At 39.8% G+C, this 23,513-nt stretch overlaps 1 protein-coding gene across 1 annotated transcript; it reads left to right on the top strand.

Annotated features, from left to right (window-relative positions):
• Positions 1 to 3,723: 3,723 nt before the first annotated feature.
• On the top strand, positions 3,724 to 23,268 carry mdfic (MyoD family inhibitor domain containing). The gene is made up of 6 exons (XM_056245251.1): positions 3,724 to 3,987; positions 4,254 to 4,410; positions 6,252 to 6,386; positions 17,820 to 18,113; positions 22,202 to 22,488; positions 22,523 to 23,268. The coding sequence occupies exons 2-5, from the start codon at positions 4,320 to 4,322 to the stop codon at positions 22,450 to 22,452; spliced, it is 771 nt and encodes a 256-aa protein (XP_056101226.1). The 5' UTR covers positions 3,724 to 3,987; positions 4,254 to 4,319; the 3' UTR covers positions 22,453 to 22,488; positions 22,523 to 23,268.
• Positions 23,269 to 23,513: the final 245 nt, after the last annotated feature.

Below are 23,513 nucleotides of genomic sequence, written 5' to 3'. Positions count from 1 at the left end.
CTCTCTCTCACTCGCCGTGCTATAAATGATGTTTGTTTTCATTTCTATCAAAGCAATTACACATCGTTAATCACGAGGCCTGTTGTTTTAATGAGTTTATTTATCCGTGCCACCTTCGCGCTGCCCTGATAATGTCCCTTGACTTAGCACGACTGAAACAACATCTCCCTGCTGATAAAACAGACGACAAGTGCCGTTAGCATGTTGATCAGAGAGTGAGCTAAAAAAAGAAGTATGAATCTGAGAAGAAATCGTCAAAAATAACCCAAACGCCATTAATCATCCAGGTCGCCAGGGTTCGTCCAGTTTTCATGGTCCGCTTGAGAAGTAGGGGGGCTTTCTCTCGGCTTCAAAGAGGGACTTATTACGTTTTTTTATATTCAGCTGAGACCGCTGCAAGCTTTCTTTGAAGATTTGATCAGTTACTGATGTGCATTGTGGCTGCGCCGTGGTTCAAAGTGACACCTTTCTTTTGCTGGCCATTAAAGTCGAGATGGGAAAAGAATCAGTAAGTCTCCCATTTTTATTCCAATCACAGACCCCAAGAATAAGCTCATTAGTGCTAATTACAGGTTTCCTATTCCACCACGTTTCCTTCTACCCATTTGGTGTGAAATTTTAATTCCATAACAAAAACCAAATGGTGAGAACACAGAGAGCCGAGTCGCGGCGCTCCACAAGGGGCCTTCTGCGCCTTTTTGTTAGCTACAGGTAACCCTCCCTCCCTGCCCGCTCGCCTGCTTCCAGCAATTTGTTCTCCTTGATGAATAACAGGTATAATTGAGTGGCACAGTTTTCTCTGCAAAGCCAATCTAGAAGTTGAGGAAATCGCCAACTTCAAAGTGGGTACCTTACATCGACACTGAAGAGACTCCAGTAGGCGGATGCATATCACTTCTCGTACTCGTAGGATCTCTGAGTTATTCATATGCTAATTACTTTGCAGTGTGAGAATTACTCAAAGAACAATTTTAAGTTGGCTTGGGTCAGTGTAGCTTCCTAAAAAATGGTCAAGTTTGGAATTCTGGATTGTTTTTTCCTTGCTGATTGTTCCTCCTCCACGCCTGCTGTGATAGCTCAAATATTTACTAAATCACGGTAGGTGGCTTTTTGTCAGCAATGTTGTTGTGGTGACAGGCGGTTTTCTTGCATGCATGCACTGTGAACCCCAGCGTTCGGTGGGACTCCATCGAGCGGGATTACCCAGGGTGATTTGGCAGTGTTTCAGCAATCAGGCATCCTGCCACACAAACAGATGAAGTCAATAGAGACGTTTCCCCTTTCCTCTGAAATGTGACTCTGAGTCTGACAGATGCTTTGCTGACACAACAGTGACACGACATGACGGCTTCACGCACTCTCTGTGACTTCAGTTACTTATTCCGCCTCAGAAGCGCATGATTTAACACAAGATAAATGTTTGTCAGGGGTGTCACCGTGGAATACACAGAAAGTCATAGAACCGCTGTCCCGTGTGAACAAAACACAATGAAATATTCAAATGGGAATGTCTGATTTTGGCTTTCAGGAAACAACACAGGTTCCAAAAGGTAGTTTTCACAGTAGAAGAATGGTTCTTGGTTCCCAAAAGAACTTTAAGAACATTTTAATAATCTAAAGAACCTTTTCCACTACAAAGAACCTTTTGTGCAATGGAAAGCCTCCACGGATGTTAAAGGTTCTTCATGGAAACATAGTGTTTTTTATACTTTCTTTTTATATGTTAAAGGAATTGTTCGCACCCAAAAAATACAATTCTGCCATTATTTAATCATGTCTCAGGGCAGTGGTGCACCTTTCCATCATGAAAGATTATGAAAGAAGTCCTTATAACTTCGATTTGGAGAATATATAAGGAAATAACAATTTCACATTCATCTTCTGTTTCTCACACGATTATATGGCTTATAAGTCAAATTGAATACTTTCTTGGTTTACATAATGACAGTATTTTCCAGTCAACTGTTCCTTAAACAATAGTTGTAACTTTTAAAGTGATAACTTTGAAAGCAAGGTGGGTCAACTTAGCCCTGCTGATACTGAGTTTTACCTTTGGTGCCGGGTCTCAAAGAGCATCAGTATCCGAGTAATCACTGTCTAAGGGGCGCAAAGGCCGAAAGTTATTACCAATCAGTGGGGTAATAGATTCAACACTTATAAATGGAGAATGCAGCATTTCTTCGCAGCGAGGAGGGTCTTTGCAAGATGGATTAGGTGGGGTTTGTGAGTTCAACATTGACACAGATTCATCGTAAATCATTATGCCACAGACCTGGAGTGATTTCTGTATTAGGAGCAGAAAATGGAGTTCACCCAGTCAATGAGGAGGGCATATTTCACATCAATCACTTCCATGCTCATAGGCTTTATGCACCAGCAGCAAGGCCACCACGAGAATGGACTGAATCAGTTGAGGGCTCTTTGTGTATGTATGCGTGCAGATTTCAGACAGCTGAAAATGTAAAGGTTTTAAAGGCACTGAGTAAGCATTGATTCAATCGCAACAGAAAGTATAACTAATCCATATGAATTGGGACACGATCACGATCACTTCTTTATATGATGATCAGATTGAATTTAGGCTCTTATCCACCTATAAACATTGATCAGAGAACATAAACAGAAATTCAACCGAACCTGCTTGACGGACGAGAACAAACCTCTTGCTGAAGCTCAAAATGCTGCGTAACATGGGAATGAACGTCATTGGTTCTTGCGGAAGCGTAAACGTGCTGTGTAACCATAGACTGTGTGTAACACGAGAATGAACCTCGTTTTCGCTCTTAAAGCAATGCATGAGCTTCCGTTTAACTGATGTGTGAGTTGATGCATGTTTATGTGAATAAAATCTTGTTCGTCATGATCGTGTCTCTTCAGAAAATTTGTACTAAACTCAATTCATGTGGATTAGTTTTACAATCTCTTTATGAACGGTTTGAAGCATCAAAGTGGTAGTTGCATAGCCTATCAATGGAGGGACAGAAAGCTCTTTGATTTAATCAAAAAGATCTTCATTTGTGTTCCGATCGAAGATGAAACGAAAGTCTTACGGGTTTGGAATGACATGAGTGTGAGTAATTAATGACAAAATTTTATTTTGTATTTTTGGCTATCCCTTTAAATTTCCCTTAACCATAAAACACAAGGCAATGCAATAATAAACAAAAATGGCACACTGTGTAGGCTATTTTCTGTGTGAACTCTTCTTTGAGTGTAGATTTATTAAAGATAGGCTACTGTTAATATTTACCATATATTTATCATAAATAAGGAATCCTTTTGAAAACTGAAAAGGGTCAGAAATGGCTAAGTCTATTATTAGACCCAATAGAAAACTTTACAATAGAATAAGCGATTTATGCATGTAAGGCAAGCTATGTAGCCTACGTCTAATAAATAGACGTAATTAGAATAATTATTTGATATCAGGGCAATTGCCGAGTCTGGGAATATTTTTCATAGCAAAAAAAAAAAAAAAAAAACGAAATCAAGAAGTTTGAATGTTATAAATATTTAGGCTACATCAACAACTGATGCTTTCAAAAGCACATTTTTGGGAACAACAGAAGTCAATAGTGCTCCTTCAAATCGCTAGGTAAACAACACCCCTGCATGTCTGAGAGACAGACAGACATACTCTTTTATAAACAGTCTCACTTCACGAACAATTCACACAGTCTCGGCTGGAACTTCTGAATGTATGAATGCAGCTGGTTGTGATCATCGGAATCCGGATGTGATGAAAATGTTTCAGCTCAAAGTTTCTCCAGGAGCAGGAGCTCGAGCGCGCGGGACTCTCGCGCACAAACTCATTATCCAGCGTCTGCTTGACAGGGATTTTTTGTACTATTTTGGGGAGGTATCTGATAGTTTTTACGGAGTTTTGATTCTAAGCAGGGTATTAAGGACACTTTTCCTAACGGCACGCCGGTTTTGCCAGAAGAAAGGATGCGAATAAAGGAGTTTCTCAGTTGACATGTTTGAAAGGTAATCAACCAACTTTGAAATGATCTGTTACATGCTTGGCAAACAAATAATATTGACTTAACAAGTTGATAAGATATTTAGGAGTGTGTTTGCGAGATTTTGAGTTTCGTTAGAGAAGAACAAACCTAAGAAAAACTTTCCACCGAGTTTAACGACATTTCGCTGGATGACGTCACTCCATAGGAAAGATATTGGTCGCGTTTGTTTACTTTGACGCAGTGAATCAGCGATTGATATTATAATAATAGTTTGTTGTTATCTTACAGGTTTGAGGGCTAATTGCGTGGGGCAGTGTTGTTTTTGGGTGTGTTTAGTATCTAAACATCTGGCTCATGTCCTCGGAGACTATTTTACCTCCGGAGGGGCCTGAAGGGCCAAAAAAGCAGCTTCATGAGGAGACAAACCAACTTCTGTCAAAAAGAGGTAAGAGATTGATTTTCTATTTGTGAGATTCAGATTCAGTTGTATACCATGGATGCACTGACCAATTAGTGTTTAATACATATTTTGTAGCACAAAATGGTGATTTGTATGTTTGTATTGGCTAAGTAGTAGCCTATAGTCGGATGGTCTATGAAAAAAAGTGGGAGTTTTTGCACAATAAAGCAACATAGAAGCTTCACACTTGACTTTTTATTTATATTGACGCCATGACTGACAGTATTGCTTGTGTGTGCCTCTAAACAATTAATAATATAACTCAGTTTGATAATTTTAGGTCTTTGAAAAGTCATTGCATTTGACTTAAAACTGTGACAGATCATCTGCAAAAATGTGACACTGATTTTGAATGTATAGCAAACATGTTTGCTGCATTTAAAATCTTTAGAGCAGTTTTCTTTTTTAATTATTTTTTAACAAGTTAAATCTCTTGACCACATCCATTGGGATTATTTCAGGCAATTGAAAATATTTGCTGAATTACCTTATTGACAACAATTAATAATGTTGCCTTATTTGATTTATCTCCTGATTTTTACCTGGTGTCCCACCAGTAACTGACTTGCATAAATGGCAACTAGCAAACAGATTCCCCACATGTATGTTGCGCCAGTAGGCATGATAATGTTTTCATTATTTTCCAATAAAGATTGAAGGAGCGCCTTGGTAACTATTAGCAGGAACCACTGCCAATTATAGTTTTTAATTAACTTTCTAGTTGCTTGTGAGATTATCACATGTAAAATAAGCTTGGCCCCCCTCTTCTTCTTTTTTTTCTTAGGCACTGAACCGTTAACCATCCTATTTATACCAAGCATCATTATAGCACTGTCAAAAAATGGCAAAGTAGGACAAAGTAAGCAATCACAGGCTCCGGTGACAAATGGATTTTTGTAGGGCCTTCAAAGTCTCTCCGTTAAGACTGGATTTCCCTCCCCGGGGACTGTGTATGCTTAGAGAATAGAGCAATTTATTTCAAACTGTAATCACTAAATACAGCGATGCATCACAAGGCTGCTGGTACTGTATGTGCATTTGAGGAGTCATGGCTGGAATAAAGGGTTTCCATTCATCAGCCTCAAGCCCAGATGAAGTGATATCAATCTCTGTATCTAGAGCTACTGTATTGTATTGATCTTGTCCCATAATACGCTGTAACGAGGGCTGTAGAAAAAAAAAAAACGAACTAAACCAAACACTCTATGCTCGCCAAAAGTGAAAACAAGCTTCTGTTTGCTGAGTCACATGCTTTTTTCCCAGAATGCACTTGAGTGATGGAAAAGTACAGGTTTGTGCAACAGAACTGCGTTGACAATACTAAATAAATGAGCAGTTGCCTGCTGCCTCTGTACGTGTGCAGCCACATCGAGGGCCACCACAAATAGCACGAATCGGAGAAGCATACCATCTCGTTTACTCTATGGAATTGGGAGCTGAATAAGTTTAAGTGCAGCGTTTAAAGGTTGCCTATTTCTTTGTATGCCTATCAGGCAGGTTTTGCCCACATCCATTTTCCAATTTAGATGAATGCGCTCTTTATAGCTGTAAAAACCTTGGCAGGTGTTGTGTACCCAGGAGCAGAATCGAGAAAATGAGATCCAGAGTTCTGGCCTGGGCCTACCTGATCCGCCCACACGGTTTTGCAACTGTTCACCAAAGGAATCTGTTTTATCTGGCAAATTAGAGCTCGTCTTTCTTTTCTTGAGGCTTAGGCAAGTCAATATTGGCCTTTTGCATGCTTGGCTTCTGGCAGCTATGAATTAACGCAAAACTCAGAGAATTAAAATATGACTGTGTTTTGTTCTTTCTTTTTTTTTGTCCAGATAAATGCAACAGCTGCTCTGATGAATCCTCAGATGCTACAGAAACATCCCAAACTCCGATACCAGGAGATCACACTTCAGACGAGCAGGGTCACATGACAGGGGAGAACCACACCCATGATGGTCTTGTTAGAAGTAAGTGCTGACAAATGTGTTAGTCATGTCTACTTAAACACATGTTAGTCATACATACTTGACATCATTGGCTAGACTCCAGTAACTGTTGTTTTTGCATATTTTTGGCAAATATTGCCCGTATTGTCTTCACTCGACTGAGTGTGATTCATAGCTTTCACTTTCTATAACCAATGCAGTGTAGCAGATGCCATGTCGACAGAAAAAAACGGTTCTCTTAACAGTTTTATCCAATCAGAAATATCTAGTCTTGAACCTTTTTTTTTTTATCAGTCAGTGATGTATATGTGAAACTGATCTGTTTCCATATAAAGCATTTCATTTGTTACCAGTCTATACTTTACCATACACTTCAAAGCGTTTGTGATCCAATCTCATTTGGATTATCAACCTTTGTCAGCATTTTCTACAGTTCTGCGCTACTAAAAAAACTGAAGCTTACATCTGGAAATCACTGATGTGATTTTCAAACGTTTACTGTGATGATAATTAATTTCATTATTTACTGCTGCGCTGATATTCTTTGCCTTTGGGTGTATCTTTGATTTGAGATTATGATAATGCGTAATCTATATGTACAGTATGTAAGCGCTTTGCTCTGTTATTTTCATTGGTAAGATAATGCTATAGGTGCAATAGCACAGAGTCTTAAGCATTAGTTTTAGTGAAGTGTTGATTAAAAGAAAATGTACTGGATTTGAACCAGCGTCTTTGAATTTGAACCAACTTGCAGTGAAGTTGTTACTTTCAGTTGTTCTCCTGCCAAATCTTGAAAGCTTAGTGAGCAAGGATATCCCATTGAGGTTTGGCCCTTGGTTGGCCTGGATCTGGAAATCACGGCTGAGCACTAGAATGTACTCAAATAGTATCTCTCTTACCTGGTAAAGCATGGAGTTGCATCATAGAGACTTTTCTTGTTCTGCTCATATGGGTTTGTGTACCTAAAAATGTTGAGCTTGATAACATCTTGGAGGTTGTTCCTCCGCATGTGAGATCAATGGTGGATCAGCTGAGCTCAGTTGTTGAACTAAGTCAGGGCATTGTTTTAGGCAAATGATGTCAAATGGTTTCGGAGTGATGGAAAATCTCACTCATCACTACTAGGTCGGTTGGAAATAATTAGGGAAACAAAGATTTGAAACAAAGGATGTGTTTGGAAAATTCTCACCACTTGTTTCTGGAGGGGGGAAAAGTCCTGACACACCCACTTCCCACAGTCTCTTTGTGTAGAAATCTGGTGGACTGTGCAAACTCGTTCCACGGAAGATGCAAGTTTGCCATAAAATAATTCTCCCCTATCAACTTTTTTATTTAATACATTTATTCGCTAGAACGCATTCAATTGATCAAAAGTAACAGTAAAGACATTTATAATGTTACATTTCTATTTCAAATTGAAGGGTTAGTTCACTCAATAAATGAAAATTCTTTCATTATTTACTCACCCTCATGTCTTTCCAAACCCTTAAGACCTTTGTTCATCTTCGAAACACAAATATGGATATTTTTGATGAAATCCGAGAGCTTTCTGACAGCAACGTCATAACCACTTTCAAGACCCAGAAAGGTAGTAAAGACATTGTCAGTCCATGTGACTACAGTTGTTCAACCTTAATGTTATGAAGTGACGAGAATACTTTTTGTGCACAAAAATAACGACTTTATTCAACAATTTCTTCTCTTCTTTGTCAAGTCTCCAACGCTGTTCACGTGAGCACTATGACACGTGTGTGGTGCTTACGCAGGAGCCGGCCAATACTGAGCCAGCGTTCTGACGTAGAACCCGGAAGCACTGCACTGCACTGTGTTTACAACATGAGCCTCGTCAGAGAAAGGCTGAAATCTCTGATTTACCAGCACATGAATAATGAATGAATAAGCTAATAAAATATAATAAAATGGTTATTTTAAACTCCAATAATATTTTACAACAGTACTTTTTGTTCAAATAAATGCAGCCTTGGTGAGCATAATAGACTTAAAAAATCTTACAGAACCCGAGTAATTTGGTCCACTTTGACTTGTTTTAAATCTCAAATAATTATAAGTGATTGGATATCTGCATAAGGCTCTAGAATATGTGACTACGCCAGACAGCCCCTTATACTGTACATGGTAAAGTATGGATAGAGCAGGGCTGTAAGGCAGTGCACTAATTGGATTGGGAAGTATGATGTGATATTTAGAGTCTAGAGCGGGAAATCTATAGGAAATCAACTTGACTGGCCACTTTACAACAGTTTATCTTTTTTTATTTTTTATTATCATATTTCCATTTTAATTTGCTAGCTGAATTCACTGTCTAAAGATGAATCGCACTTATTCAGCACTGTCCGTTGACTTACATGGGCAGATAAAAATGGACTATGGTTGAATATCCTCTGCTTGAGTTATCGGTGTCATTTTTAATCGCATACTTCTCTATTAGGCTGCAAAAAGACAGTCCAGTAGAGACACAAAGAACAAACGCATTACACATTCAGTCTCATATGTGTGGGATGTGGCGAACCTCACAGCTGAACGACAGAAAAACTTGTTCTGGCCTGTAGGAATTTCAGGGTAATGATGTAATGATCAAGAGGTGTTTATTCACTGAATAATTCACTTGAATGTGAATTCATTTTTTATGTATATCATTCTGTACGATGACAACACCTCTGCGTTATGGCTGGAATTTTTGTTCTCTCACTCAGGGGTTACATTAGGTTCAGGATCAGGTATTTATTGTTGATTCATAATTTAGCTTTGCTGTTAATCCTCAAAATCAAATCATTGCTTCTAAGAAAGTACACATGCATTTCACCTGCATTCACTTTTGTAGAGTGCCTTTATTTCGATCAGAAAGAGTTGATTGATTCAAGATGCAAATTTTTCAGAACACGTGTTCCTCCGAAGCAAGAGCCCATTAGAACACAGGAGTAATTTTCAAGTGATTACTTAGCCGTGGGTCATGGAATCAAAACTGGAATAAATAGGGTGAAATGCTAGCGCAGGGGTTGATTAAAATGGCCATTGTGATTCTACCTCTGTGCTAATTATTTCCTCATTGTCTTGGTGTAGACATATTTCATATGTAAAAATTCCCAGCATTTCAATTAGCGTCCTCGCAAAGTGCCGAAGCCCTTTTGGAGCTCTGCAGATTTATGAGTGTAAAATTTATTTAAATTACCTCAGATAAGAGGTGATCTACACATCTGTGAGCTATAGGTTTCGCACACCATTAGCATTTCTGATTGTACTCATTGACCATCAGCTCGGTGTTATTTCTTTCGCAGGGTGGGCATTATGGGAAACGGCGCTGGGGTTTGAACTGTGCAAGGAATAATAGATTGGAAAGTGGAGTCTGTCTGTTAATAAGATGTAGATTTGAGGCCCACGCTTTGATTAACAGCACCGCGCTGCATCTTCGAGAGCGTGAACGCTCCCGCTGCAGCAACCCCAACACAACGCTGCCTTTTCCAGCCAGAAAAGCACTTGAAATGAGAGTTGAGCGGGAGGGATTACTGGCCCTCTAACAGGGTTTTGGCTTCAACATTAAGGTTAAACCCCTTTTCTATTACAGTGATCTCTCGTGATGTGCTCCCATCCTGCCCTGCATGTTTGCAGGTTCACCGCACCTCTGCTAGGTCATTCCGTCAGGCCTCTGATCACTGGGGGGTGACCGGGGAGCCACCGACTGACTCCATTCAGACAGTGCTCTCTGCCACGGCTAAAATCGATATGGCCATCTCCCTTTAAAAAGCCTCTCAGAAACAGACGAGCTCCCCTGTCCTTAAGCTTGATTCCCGGGCTTAAGGTCTTGATTGGCACCCCGAAGACAGAGTCCAGTGACCCACAGCTGTCACATTAGTGCAGTTAATGCTGAGATTGAAACGGAGCAAATAAAGGAACCTTGTCCATAGATATATATATTTTTAATAAACTCTCCTGGCTGGCTTTAGTTGCCCCTGGAGTCCCTCTGTAAGGCCTCCAAGAGATGGTTGCTGCCTCTTAATCCTTATGCAAGGATTATTTTTCTGTGCTTGATGTTTTTTTTTTTTGTTGAGATTGGTGGAATCATTGAGTCACCGATGTAACTGAAACAGAAAATACACCCCCAGACTCCTCACATCTGTGTTGCTGGGTTTTTTTGTTTGCAGTTGTCGGGAGGGAGGGTGGAGCACTCGACGTATGAAGTCTGGCAGCTCCCTCAGGCTCGGTCTGAGTCACGTCATAATTGATCTTTCGAGAAAATGTGGTAGCTGTGTAAAACGGCTAAATCTGTGCAAGATGTGCGTTTTATAACCGCGTTTGTGTTGAACCTCTGCGTTTATGGGATTCTTCCATTCCACTGTTATGGAAACGGATGGAAGGGAAGGAGTTGCAGATATGGATTGCTTGAATGTTGTTTCAGGTTTCGAAACAAGGTGAAAGTATAAAAACTGCAGTTTCGGCCTACTTTAGCAGCAACAACCACAAGCTCCTATAGTTCAATCAGTAGAGCATTGTGCTAGCAACAGCAACTTCATGGGTCCTATTTTCAGAGATAAGTTGTTTTGGATAAAAAGCGTCTGCCGTAGATACCTTAATTCTAGGGATGGTCACAGTGGTTGACTAATTGATAATTTTGAATAGATTATCCAGGTTATGTTGATCAAACTTTTAAAAAGTGCATCTTGATATGTTTCTATGTTGTGTTTGAGCACAAAATGTGCCTAATGTAGGAAATCCATTTGAAGTGTATGGTGAAATATCTAATCAGAGTCAGGCTAATCCAAAACCTACTTAATGCGAAACATCCTTAATATTAGTTAATCGATTAGTATCAATTTAAAAATATGTAGTTCAGCATATCCCCACTTCAGATGGATTGTGTCTGCTCCACACTATCATAAGGTTTTCTGGTGGGTTTTAATGATTTTGATGGCTAGCATGCCACATACTGCAAATGCAGATTTGAAATAGGAGTATAATAGATGAAAAGCTTAAGCCTTCACAATCTCTCTCCTTGTCTTTGGAGTTGCCGGCTGCCTTATAAAATGTAATTAAGCAGAACAAGGTCCGAAGGGGTTATTTTTTTCCACTCAATCAGCAGCCAAATTACTAAATTTGAAATTAGTAAATCCCAGACGCCTGGCTCGGCTTGTCATTGTTACAGAGAGATGGAGTAAAAGAATAGCCGAGTGAGAGCGGGACAGACAGTGAATGACTGCGAAAGAGGGTAGCCCTGGAATATTAAACGCCTTCTCAGGTGTCACATCTCTACGGCAGGTTTCATTCGAACAGCCAAATTTAAATGATTGTCAGAAAGAATTAAAAGTGTGCTGTAGCACAAAAAAAGCTGAGTAATAGTGACTACCTATTCATCTTCTGCTAGAAATGAGTATAAAATAAGATGTGAGCTACGGTGTCTCTCAGAAATTAGATATTGTAGGGTGCCAGCAAACCGGAGGAGGTGCTGTAATGGAGTTAAAATAGTTCTGGCATGTGACATTTGGGGCGGCTTCAAAGAACAGGGCAATTACTGTGATCAAGACACACAGTAGTCTCAAATAAATGTATTAAAGACACAATTGGACAAAAGTTTAAATAAGCTAACTAAAAAATATACATGGCTGTTGTGCATAATATCAAGAAAGTTCTGGGTGTACCAGACACCTTTGTGCAATTTGCACCTTTCGTTTTACACTTTATTTGGTCGGTTCAGGTTCATTGTACATAATGGATCCAGCTCAGGCAATAGATCCTAAGTGAAAATTGTAATTCTTTACTTCTCTTCTCGGGAAGTAAGACCTTGCCACAGAGTCGGAAGGTCAAGCAGTAAACGATTTTTAAAATGCTGAAGGTTTTTTTTCTGTCACAGCCCTTTTTTAATAATATTCATTCTACTTCCTCCCCTCCAACCAAATTCCCATGGTTTTGTTTCTATAAATACGGGGACATCATTTCAACTGAAAGAGTATATTGCTTTGGATTGAAAGGTGTAAGCTTGCCATAGGTGTTTGTTAGGAGAAATGCCACCCCGGGCTGTTTTGGGAGATGGTGGGAACTCTCCTGGTAGGTCAGTGCACATTTGCAAATTAGCATTTCAATCAAAGAGACTGGCCCATGGAGCATTAAACAGATATTTGTGTTGCATTCATATTATAATTTATAATACACAAAGCTAAACAAATTCTAATGCAGCAAGCCTAGCCTGGATTATTTTTAAATCTTTTTTATTAGGGTTTTTCAAAGAATGTTTTTATTTTTATTTTTTTGCTTTATCTTTTTTTAATATTATTGAACATTTTGAAAAGTAAATTTAAAATATAAATTAAATTATCATTTTCAACATTTTCAAAATATCATTTTGAAAGACGTCCTTTATTTATATATTGATGTCCTTATATATATATATATATATATATATATATATATATATAATACAGTTTGTATACATAACGACGTCCATATATATATTACTCATACATATACTGTGTGTATATATACTGTGTAGGTTCAAAATGAGCTGTCCACAGATTTTATCATTTGTAATAAAACGTAATCTATGTAACTTTTCCCCTACATCAAGTAAACCTACAAAAGATCAAGAGAAATTCCCACTAACTTGACCATTTTAACTTAAGATAGCGGTTTTTCACCATCACAGTACTTTGCATATTTTCACCGGACAACTCTTTTGTACAGGTAATGATTGTTAGCCATTAGTAGATGATGATAAGAAATGGATGGGGGCTGTTTAGCTGGATGACATGAGTTGACAAGTGAATTAATGTATGTTTCCGTTTGATGGGCGTCCTAATGGGGCACAGCAAACAGCTCCACTCTCAGGATGAAATATTAAAAGGCCTCGAGCCGCAAAAATACAGGGACCTACTTTTCTTTCTCTCTATCTCTTTCTCTCTCTCTCTCCTCTCTCCTCTCTCTCTCTTTACCTTTCAGTCTCCATAGAGATCAGCGCAAATGAGAGAACATCCTGCCCCGTCTCACCTCCTTTCCGACATCTCTCCTGCTTGACCGAATTTTCGCCGTCTTGTTTATGCCGCTCCATGCCATTGACGTTCATACATATTCGTTCTTGGGAGGTCCGCCATGCTCTGCTTCCATGTCTTTGGGGTACAATTTCGAATTCTTCCAGCGGAGCTATTTTCTGTGACACCGAGGCAAAGGGGTGTTTATCCACAGTTTTACATAGAGAGCGACTCCACGGTGGCACGGCGTCTCTCCTGGGCGTCCCAGCCCGCCGTCCCCGCGTGGGGCGTGCGCCGAACGTGCGGTGACAAATGGCAATTATATTTGTGTGTTCTTCATGAATCCATCAAACACTGGCCTTTTAAAAATGCTCCCAGGATATTTGAGGCTGTCAGATCCAGGGGACCAAATTGGGATGCTGCTTAGACAGTCAAGAAGCACTCACCCCCTGTTTGCCTGTGATGTGTTTGACAGCGTGTGTAGAGGAATACCATGTATTATTCAACTACAAATGTACACTCTCAACAGTTGTTGATATGTTGGAAGCAGAGCGGTTAGAAGACCAATTTGAACTGTTTTCTTTTTCCCCCTCCTTCCATTCCGCACCATAACATGGTGTTTTAATGCGACCTGTCAGCTTGTGTACAATCACCGTTTGCGAGACAATGCTTGTTTTTACGCTTAGTGCAGCTATTCAATTTTTATCACCTATCATGCCTTGGGTTGAAAGCAACATTTATATTTTATGGAGGGGTAACTTTTCTTTTGGGTTGCGTTGGCCTTTGGGCTTTAGTCGGGCCCGTGCTATCCTATCAGTGTGCACCAAATGACCGCAACATTCTCTGTTCTGTTGTTCTAGCAATGTATTGCAAGATGCATGTGCAACGTGTTCCTTGACTGGGCCGCTTTTGAGGCTGTCTGGCGAAGCAGAAGGCAAATGCTGTGGTTAAAGATCAGGTTTGGTTCAAAACACTTCAAGGGGGATCCATAAACCATCACCGTTGTGCCCTTGAGCAAGAGACTTAACACCAGGCTGCTCCGGGTGGGCTATCCTGATGTACAAACATCAGTTAATAAATTATTGCTTTCTTCTAACTGCTGTTGCTTTTATACATTTTAAAAGCTCAACTTTCCCTGTGCGTAAGGTAGTTACCAAGCAGGCAGTGACAATGGAAAGCTTTTGTATTGAGGATTCTGTGACCTTGAAGGGTGTTGATGTGCAAAAAAATTAAAAAAGTGTTTTTTTTTTGTTTTCAGTAATCATTTAATTACTTTTATTCTAAAGCATCTTACAGTAAACTCACGGAGTAGCGACTCCTGGAGTAACATGAGAACATTATTGAAACTGAGCTGCAAAAACTACTTGTTTTGAACTTCCACTACTTGCGCTCAGATTATTGCATCAACATTTTATACTTTCAGTTTGTATTTAAATTTTAGTTGGTTTTAGTAATTTTATGCACTTTTTGTTTAGCGTATATTTATTTTTATATCAGTTTTAGTAATTTTAGTACTTAAACTTATACGAAAACTAGAAATGTTGCCTAACTAAAATAATTTTTAAGTTGAAGTTTTTCATCTAACATTTATATTTTACTTTATTTCAGCTTTATTTCAATTAACAAAAACTGTTAAATAGTTTTACTTAACAATAACATCACTGTAGGGCTGGGGCGGTATGGATTTTTTCTAACCGCGGTTGAAAAGCAAGATATTCCCGTGGTATAGCGGTAAACCGCTTTAAACACCCAACCCCCCCACCCCCCCCCACCCCCCACCCCGACAGACTTCCGCGCACCGCGCACTCACCTGAAGGCGTTTTTGCTAGACAGACTTTGTTAAATATTTTCACCTACATCCGAAAAAAAACGAGCACAATTTGAAAGAGTCCAATTTTCATTAAGCTGTAATTTGGCATGAACCAATCACTGAATAGATTTCCTTATTTAAGAATATTCTCAGATGCATTCGCATTGAATTCATCATTTTCAGGAGAATACATTATGACGTTGAACGAAATGAAAGATGAACACCTTTTCCAACATGTCTTAATTACAAAAATTATATTCCATATTTATGTTAACATAATATAATGTTATTTTTTATTTAATCTATGTCGATTATATGAAAAGTGAACACCATGAGTAAGATAGGATCATAAGATGGGTCAGACATGATTTTGACCACTTTATTAAGTTTTGTTTTGTAGAAAGCCTTTCTTTAAATTAAATTTCGTTTTGTATAAATTGTACCTTAATTTTAATCACTGTTTCATTAACTAATTGCCTGGAATTATACAAATAGCAGACATATAATCAGGACGATGTGGAAGCGACGGTGCGATCTCTTGCGCGTGAACTGGAGCTCGTCTCATAAATGAACCGAAACTCGTGCGCCCATCGGAGACGGAGTTCACTGCTGATATTCTGAGGATACAACATAGCCAATAGGCTACACTAGGGACTTTAGCCTTTAAATATCTTTGCTGCATGCGCAGTCTCCTTTCTAGAACAGCCAAGAGCTTTCTAGCCTCGCGGCAGCAGTGCCTTGCATCGCTCATAGACCTTAAAACTGATAAAAAAATTCTAAAAAACGAAAATTGATCAAAAAACGTTGGTGCGGATGGATGGCGGACAGATTGCGGATGAAATAATATTAGCCCATCCGCGCATCTCTAATACGAATGTAATGCTATGTGTCATGGAACATTGCGCTCCCCAACTCGCGAAAGGGATTTGCTAGTAATGCGGTTATTGCTGGTAATGCGGTAACCGTCCCAGCCCTACATCACTGACCAGCAACCTTCTAGTCACCAGCCCTGAGCTTTGCTGACAACTACCTCACAATTTGTGGGATATATGGATTGTAAAATTTGCTCAAAATAATTTAATCATAATTAAACAAAGGTAGCCAATAGAGTATCCTGTTGACTCCTTACATGTGTTTGACAATTGGCCATGGCCTGTTTTTAATTGTTGTAATTTTACATTTACGTCAGCGTCCTCCCAGGGTGATATGATGTTATAAAGAGGTGGGCTGTATTTCTTCTCTTGTTAACAATAATAGCACAGTCAGTGTGGACCTCCCACCAACAGAACAAAGTAATTAAGAGAACTAATTTCACTGAGATTTCATTGGGAAATTCAGGCTCTCTACCTTACAACACCAAACAAAATGCAGAGATCTCTGCAAAAAGCAAGAATAAGGTAAAAAAATATAATTCTAAAAATGCAGGAAAATGATGAATAATTCAATGGAGCCCAATAACCATGAGGTGCGTATTCTGAAAGAGAGTACAATAAGACTCCCAGCAGAGCTGAATGCACACTAGTGTCACTTGCTCACTTTGCCATCACTACTGTTGCATCATATAGAGCCTCTCGGTTCAGGCCATGACCACCTCCTCACGTTTGTTACTTGTATGAAGACTGCAAGTACTGGGTTTCTGTCTCACGTGGGCCTAGGTTTGAGGTAGACTGTATTCAGGTTATGGATCACAGGGGGTTAGGGTTGGGAATTGTGAAGTGGTTCTTATTCAAAACCGGTTCCTTGATGCACTAAATCTGGGCTCAGATTACAGGAGTTTTAAAATCCTTACCGATTATGAAATCTGGTTGCATCACGCACAGCCTCAAGGGATAAAATGTATACCGTTGTTTGGCAACACCGTCAGCATGTTAGCTTATAGCGCTAGCAGTTTTCTACACTTACCCAGTATGTTCAAAACAGACACGATTTCTCCAACAGAGCCATAAAGCAGCTTGTTTCACAGTCGCCTTTTCTCGCATTCACCTCCATCTCCTTGCAAACTTGTTTCTCATTCGCTATTGTGAAAGTGCTGATGTAATCGTAGTCATAATCATCCCGGTTTAAAACAATAAATATCAAACATGTTTGATTTTATCAGGGCAACCCCCGATGTGTCTGTGAGCAGATCGGGAGGTTTAAGATTTTATCTGGAAGCGCCTCCCATTAGGGCCAAACATCGTAGCCAACCAAGGTCCTGGAGAAGATTTTTTTCTCAGATTGCCGGGAGGGGTAAATCGGGATAAATCGCCCTAAAACGCCTGTAGTAGTCTGAGCCAGCTTAAATGTGAACGGGTAATTGCATGTCCCCCCCAATCCCCTCCCCAATTCTTTCTTTCTTGGATGATTAATAAACCATAATCGTTAACTGGAATTGGAATAATTTTTACAGGGCATGATGCAACAACATGTGTCACTCGTACTGTTGTGTAAACTTGGCGTTTAAAATTTGGTGAATATTTGCTAAGTGCACATTTCCTGGTTTGTTTCTTACTTGAAAATTTACTAAAATAAAACTTTTCCTGTTTTGCATTTTATATTAAAATAAATGCTATAAAGGTTATTAATTTCGTTCGGGTTAGTAATAACGTCCAGACACCTTGAAGTCTTTCTGGTCAAAAACAGTTGATTAAAAAAAAGTCTGTCTCTCTCTCTCTCTCTCTCTCTGTGTAGCTCAACCTCAGCCTCTGCCCCAGCCAGCAACATCCCTGCAGAATGCTATTGATGGAGAGGCTGGCAGGCGGCAGAACGGTCTGCACACAGTGCTAAGTAATGGCCATGGGACGCCCCGCGGGGTCACACAACCGCCCTCCGCCGGCCACACCTCCGAGCCCAAGAAGCACCCATCGCCTGTCTCACACCGTGTGCAGAGAAAGCTTCGCTCTAGCCTGTCGGTCAACAGCAACAGCAGCAGAAGGAGCAAAAGCAGCTCGACGGGTTCCCATAAACCCGGCTCTACTCCAGAGGGTACATGACATCACATACGCAAATATACACTCGCACACAAACTCGTATGTGCTTGCAGATTTCATCTGTTCTTGTGAATCTCTGGTCTTCCCCTCCCTCCGCTTAACCGCAACTAATCTGTTACTTTTCTGTTCTGTGTCCTGTAAATGCACTGCTTTATTTCATCTTTCATAACTCCCAACTAGATTGATCTCTTTATTTCTGTGGTGTTGTATTGTCTCGCAAATGGGAAGGAAAAACAGAAGGCTGATCTGAAAAAAGCAGCTTGCACATTGTCAGGTGTGATGGTAAGGAGAGGGCAGTAATGAAGGAGATCGCTGGTGCATTCGTAATGGTCACCAAGGTGTGACCTTTTAACAAGACTGTGGAGAGCGGGGGTCTGCCATGTGTCAACCCCACCTCAGCAGGGGCTATCGCTAGCCTCTCTCACGGTGTCCTCTCATTAAGACCGGCTCTCTGCCTTGCTTCTGTGTACCAGCGCCACTTTCCTGGCTCATGTATTGCGCTTTCTTTACTGCGTGATGTTCAATCATGCTTGTCTGATACCTTAACCCTTTTAAATCAAGCAAAGTCTTGCACCTGCTGAGAACTTCAGATTCTCTGTAAAGCAGTTTGTATGTTTCATACAACATGCCCTGGCAGTTAGCTAAATCAGAAGGGATAATTTGGGAATTATCATCCCACAAGTGACTTGGCCCAAATGTGTTTTCATGAAATAGCTTCAGGAAGTTTGGAAACAGGAAGTTAGAACTTGATAAATATATATTATTATTTTATTTTTTTCATTTATCATTTTTTGGTTAAAAATGTAATTCTCTATACAAAGTACATCATTGGTGTTTGCTGTTGCAACAATTGTTTAAGTAAGAGGGGACTTTCTTGTACTATATTAATTGAAAAAGTTTTTATGTATTTATAAATAATAATTTGAATAATACAGCCTTTCATGCAGGATTATTTATTTGCTTGGTTTGTTAGTTTTATTTTAAGATTTATTTGCACAAAGGTAACCATAGGCCTGCACTTATTAGGGAGACTTGATCCTGTGTGGGAAAAGTCAGGAAAGAATGTGAACATTTTCCAACACTGGAAAGTTTTAGATCAGATTTATCACTCAGGTGATTTGCGAGTAGGAGCCTACTACGAGGTGCATGTAACAAACACTATCATCTCCCTACGGATTTAACGGAAATGTGTATCTTAAAAGGCGTCATAGTTTTTACATCTTAATTGGAGAGGGGGGGTGCGTGAACAGTTCAATAAGTCTGTCTCATTACAGCTTGTGTGCGTGCGTGTGTTATTTGTAGAACTGTGTTTTGAATCAATAATGTTCTCTCTCAAGTAGTAATTTCCCCCTGGAAAACAGCAAGCTGTTGTGTTTTAATGTTTACATGGATTACCATAATCTGTTTGCCTGTGAAATTAGCCTCTAAACAGCCTGGGAAGCTGAAGAATAAAGCTTTACAAGATCTCTGCTCAGGGGATTGCGATTCCTCGTGTTCTTGGCTGCCGTCGCAAGCTGCGATAACAGCAACCCCAGCAGAAAATCAACTAATTGAGAGATCTTTTGTTCCATTGCGGGTGGGTTAGGACCTTGAGTGATGGCGTGTTTGTGATTGTGTTGTGTTGCAAGTACGCAGTAGTCTAAAATCCCTCTGACAAATTCAATTAAGGCTGCGGGATGTACGCAGAAAGCTAGCGCGGTCATTAGCAGTGCATCGTAATGCCATGTTTTTCCCGTCTTTGCAGCTTCCCCCGCGTATCCAGAGTTCTCTTTCAGAAAGTTTACAGCACTCACTTCCTTATTGACTGCAAATTAACTGCTCAATGCCAACTTTTTTTTAATTTTATTTGATCTCCCTCTCATTTGGTCTCTAAAGCCGCCATGTACAACCCATGCACCAGTCAGTCTTTCTTCATTTGAACGTTCCTGCACCGCTCACTTGTTTTATGTCACGCTGCCTTTCTTTTTGATGTTAGCCTTTGGAGTTTTCCAGATGTCTCAAACTATTTCCTCCAAGGCGCTGGGGCTGTTTTTGGCCTCGCGGAATCTGGGCATACTCCGCTCGGGCTGACATTAAACATGAACCCTCTCATTGGGGCGATGCCGGTTTTGCGGCTGAGATAAGGCAGCCTGTCTCCTGTGTACATTACACAGACTCTCATTCCTTAAGATTCACACTAATCGCTGCTGATAAATTATACATCCAAGGGAATTCATTATGTACTGTTGCTTTTAAACCCGTTTCTAGAAAGAAATTGTTAGTTAAAAAAAGGGCAAGAAAAATAGAGCAAGAAAAAATAATCTGTGTGGACACGTGTCATATTTCACACTTGTTTAATAGGATGCCCCAAATCAAATCATTATTAAATGAATTGGTAATCAAGTAGCAAGTACGTGATTTTGATTAGCATGTATAGTATATGAGTACTTTAAGCAGATGAATTAAGCAAACAGTTGATGTAGCTGATGTAGTTGGCACAGGCGAAATCTAAAAGTACGCCCGTTTGACCTTTCAGAAAGCTGATGTTTTAAGCCTTTGGTGGGCCTGCATGCAAACTTGTTTCATGTTCAAACACTGTCCAGGCTGCACAGCACCACCGCTGGTCAGCTCCACCGCCTACAAAAAAATCACTTTGATCAAACAAACATGAACATCCAGTGGTCTTCAGGCCTCGTCCTTGCCCCCCCCACCCCCACCCCCACCCCCCACCACCAGAGCCCCAATCAAACCCAGCAATCTCTCTGACAGCTCACCCTGGACTGATGAAAGCCATGCAAATTCACATTTTAAACTGATAACGATACACACCACATCGCAGTGATTTCTCCAATGCACCGCGGTTTGGGTTCTACAGTTGATTAGAGGTCCGAGCGGCACGTCCGGCTGGTAGGGGTTCACTGTTATTCTCTACGGCACTGTTTATGCGGGAGCACAGTGTGAGCGCCGTGCCGATTATTGAAGCTTAGTTTGAGTGAAAGATGTTCTCTTTTCACGTTGATGCTGTTTGTTATAGTTGAATTTTTTTTTCTGTAATAGATTTTGTATGCCTTGTATCTATTAGCACACTGCAGTCTGGTTGTATACCATTAATTAAATATGAGTTGTATTGTATGTATCATATTGCAAACCCTCTACTGAGCGATTTGAGGATTCGGTTCTTGATAAGTCAATTATCTACCAGAATTTTGGGTGATGTAATATTTCCATGCACAAACGGGTTACTTTTGGTTTGGTTATGCTAATATTAATTGATATTTTTGTATTGATTTTATTTATTTATTTGCACTAAATATCTCAAATGATGGCTGAACAGTAGTCTGACAAATAATTTTATTTTTAATATAATTTATTTTGCTAGAGAGAGAGAGAGCGCTCAATATAGATAACATAGATTACCTGTTGTCCTGTCAATGCTACTGTAAAACTGTGTATCCATGTCACCTTAAACAACTGTAATTTGGCATCGTATGTGGTGCACCTGCGAGAGGAAGGTTAAATGTTAATCAGAGATAAGAGAAACGACAGCATTAACACGCCAATTTGCTGGTGAAAATGTTGGACGCTGTTAATCAGCTTTACGTGACCGACCCTGTGCTTTTGCATGATAATAACCCCATTATTCACAAAGCTACTAATCAACCCAAAAGTGGAATTTGTTCCTTTTGAATTTCTCTGATTCCTCTTTTGCTCTCACTGCTGCTGAACCACCGTCTTACCCTCCCACACACACACACACACACACACACGTGCGACGCATATAGACAAACGTACGCTAGTCTTGTCAGCCAGTATGATTAAAACAAACAAATAAAATGATGTAAAATACATAGACTATATAAATATTTAAAAGTTTATTTCTATTATTTTTATATATTTCATATTGAGCTAAATTTAGTTTTTAAGCCTAATTTTGATTTTAAAGGTGAAGTGCGTAATGTTTGAGCCACTGGCAACATCAAACAAAATAGCAAAAATGATCACACAAGAAAAGTGACACTACTTAAATACTTCAAAATAATTTTGTATGTTTATTCGATGTTTTTGTTTTGTTTTGTTCTGCCTGCTGCAATTCTCTGAGAGCAGACTGCTGTGTCCACTGCATCCTGGCCTGCCTGTTTTGTGAATTTGTCACTCTGTGCAATATGGTGGTGGCTCAGGCTTCGTGCGGCACCTGCACTTCAGAAGCCTGTTGCTGCTGCTGCTGCGCAGACGACCTGGGAGATGACTGCAACTGCCCCTGTGACATGGACTGTGGCATTATGGATGCGTGCTGCGAGTCCTCGGACTGCCTGGAGATCTGCATGGAGTGCTGTGGAATCTGTTTCCCAACATAAAAGCCCAGATGCATGCAGGCGACAGCCAGGACAGATGTTGAGAGTGAGTGTTTGTGTGTGTGTGTGTGAGTGAGTGAGTGAGTGAGTGAGTGAGTGAGTGAATGAGAGCTACTGAGTGTGTTCTTTTCACACTTGTGAAAAATCTGTTCCTGAGCTCAAAATGACCATAAAGGTCATGCAAAAGGACAAAAATACATTACGTACTTCACATATCCTCGTAGACTAAAAGTGCACAAAAGCATATTCAGCGCTTTATATTCAATGCTTTAATATATCAGAGCTTGTTCTATTGACTGTTTTAACTAAATTTCATCTCTTTGTAGAGGTTTTGAACATTGTTTCTTTTGTTTCCAAAGACATTTAACACTTTATAATTTTAAAAACTTGCAGATGGTGGAATTAAAACAGTAGACGTCACATCACTTGAGGTCGCACTGCACATCACTGTAATTTGAGTGGAAACAGAGCTTTCACACTGTCAGAGGTCAAGCCTTTGTGGGTGTTAAGTGGAATTGTTATTTTGAACTGTTTCTGAAAAAGAGAGGGCAGTTTAAATGATAGCCAATTTTGTAAGTCTTTATTTAAACTGTGTCTACTGTAGCTCATTTAATTAAATGTCCCTAAGTTCTTGAAACAACATTAGCTGTTAGCTTGCTGGTGCTTTAAAGATACACAAAAGAACTGGATACACCGAATAGTGTAGAATGCAGATGCAGAAATTCACTTTATGCATCTTGCGAATTACGTATAAACTTGACTTTGTTTTTCTTTTATTAAGCCTCTGCTAAAGATACTCTATAAAAGCATCTTTTTGCTTTAGTACTTAGGTGAAAACTGAACACATTATTGAAAAGTGTTACATTGTTATATGTAGTTCAGATTGCATTGCCTGAGACCTTCTTGTGAATTGTACAAAGCTGGCATTTGTCAGCATTACGTAAGCTTATGTTAGCATCATAACATTAACACGGTTGTTTTTTGTTCAAAGTGCGTAAAGCCTTCGGTACATCGTGTGTATGTGATTCGTCTGACTCATCTCGTCAAAACTGCTTACGACATAC

This window comes from Rhinichthys klamathensis, unplaced genomic scaffold, assembly GCF_029890125.1.
Source record: "Rhinichthys klamathensis goyatoka isolate OS25496 unplaced genomic scaffold, OSU_Roscu_1.1 h1tg000029l_1, whole genome shotgun sequence".
Lineage (NCBI taxonomy): Eukaryota > Metazoa > Chordata > Actinopteri > Cypriniformes > Leuciscidae > Rhinichthys > Rhinichthys klamathensis.
This window is presented reverse-complemented; position numbering and strand designations above follow the sequence as displayed.

What these genes read in the sequence shown, in the direction of transcription:
- mdfic (XM_056245251.1), top strand. Translation starts at nt 4,320, where the DNA reads ATGTCCTCGGAGACTATTTTACCTCCGGAGGGGCCTGAAGGGCCAAAA. An exon ending in CCAACTTCTGTCAAAAAGAG is followed by an intron (nt 4,411 to 6,251) that starts GTAAGAGATTGA and finishes TTTTTTGTCCAG; the next exon opens with ATAAATGCAACAGCTGCTCT. An exon ending in ACCCGGCTCTACTCCAGAGG is followed by an intron (nt 18,114 to 22,201) that starts GTACATGACATC and finishes CTCTGAGAGCAG; the next exon opens with ACTGCTGTGTCCACTGCATC.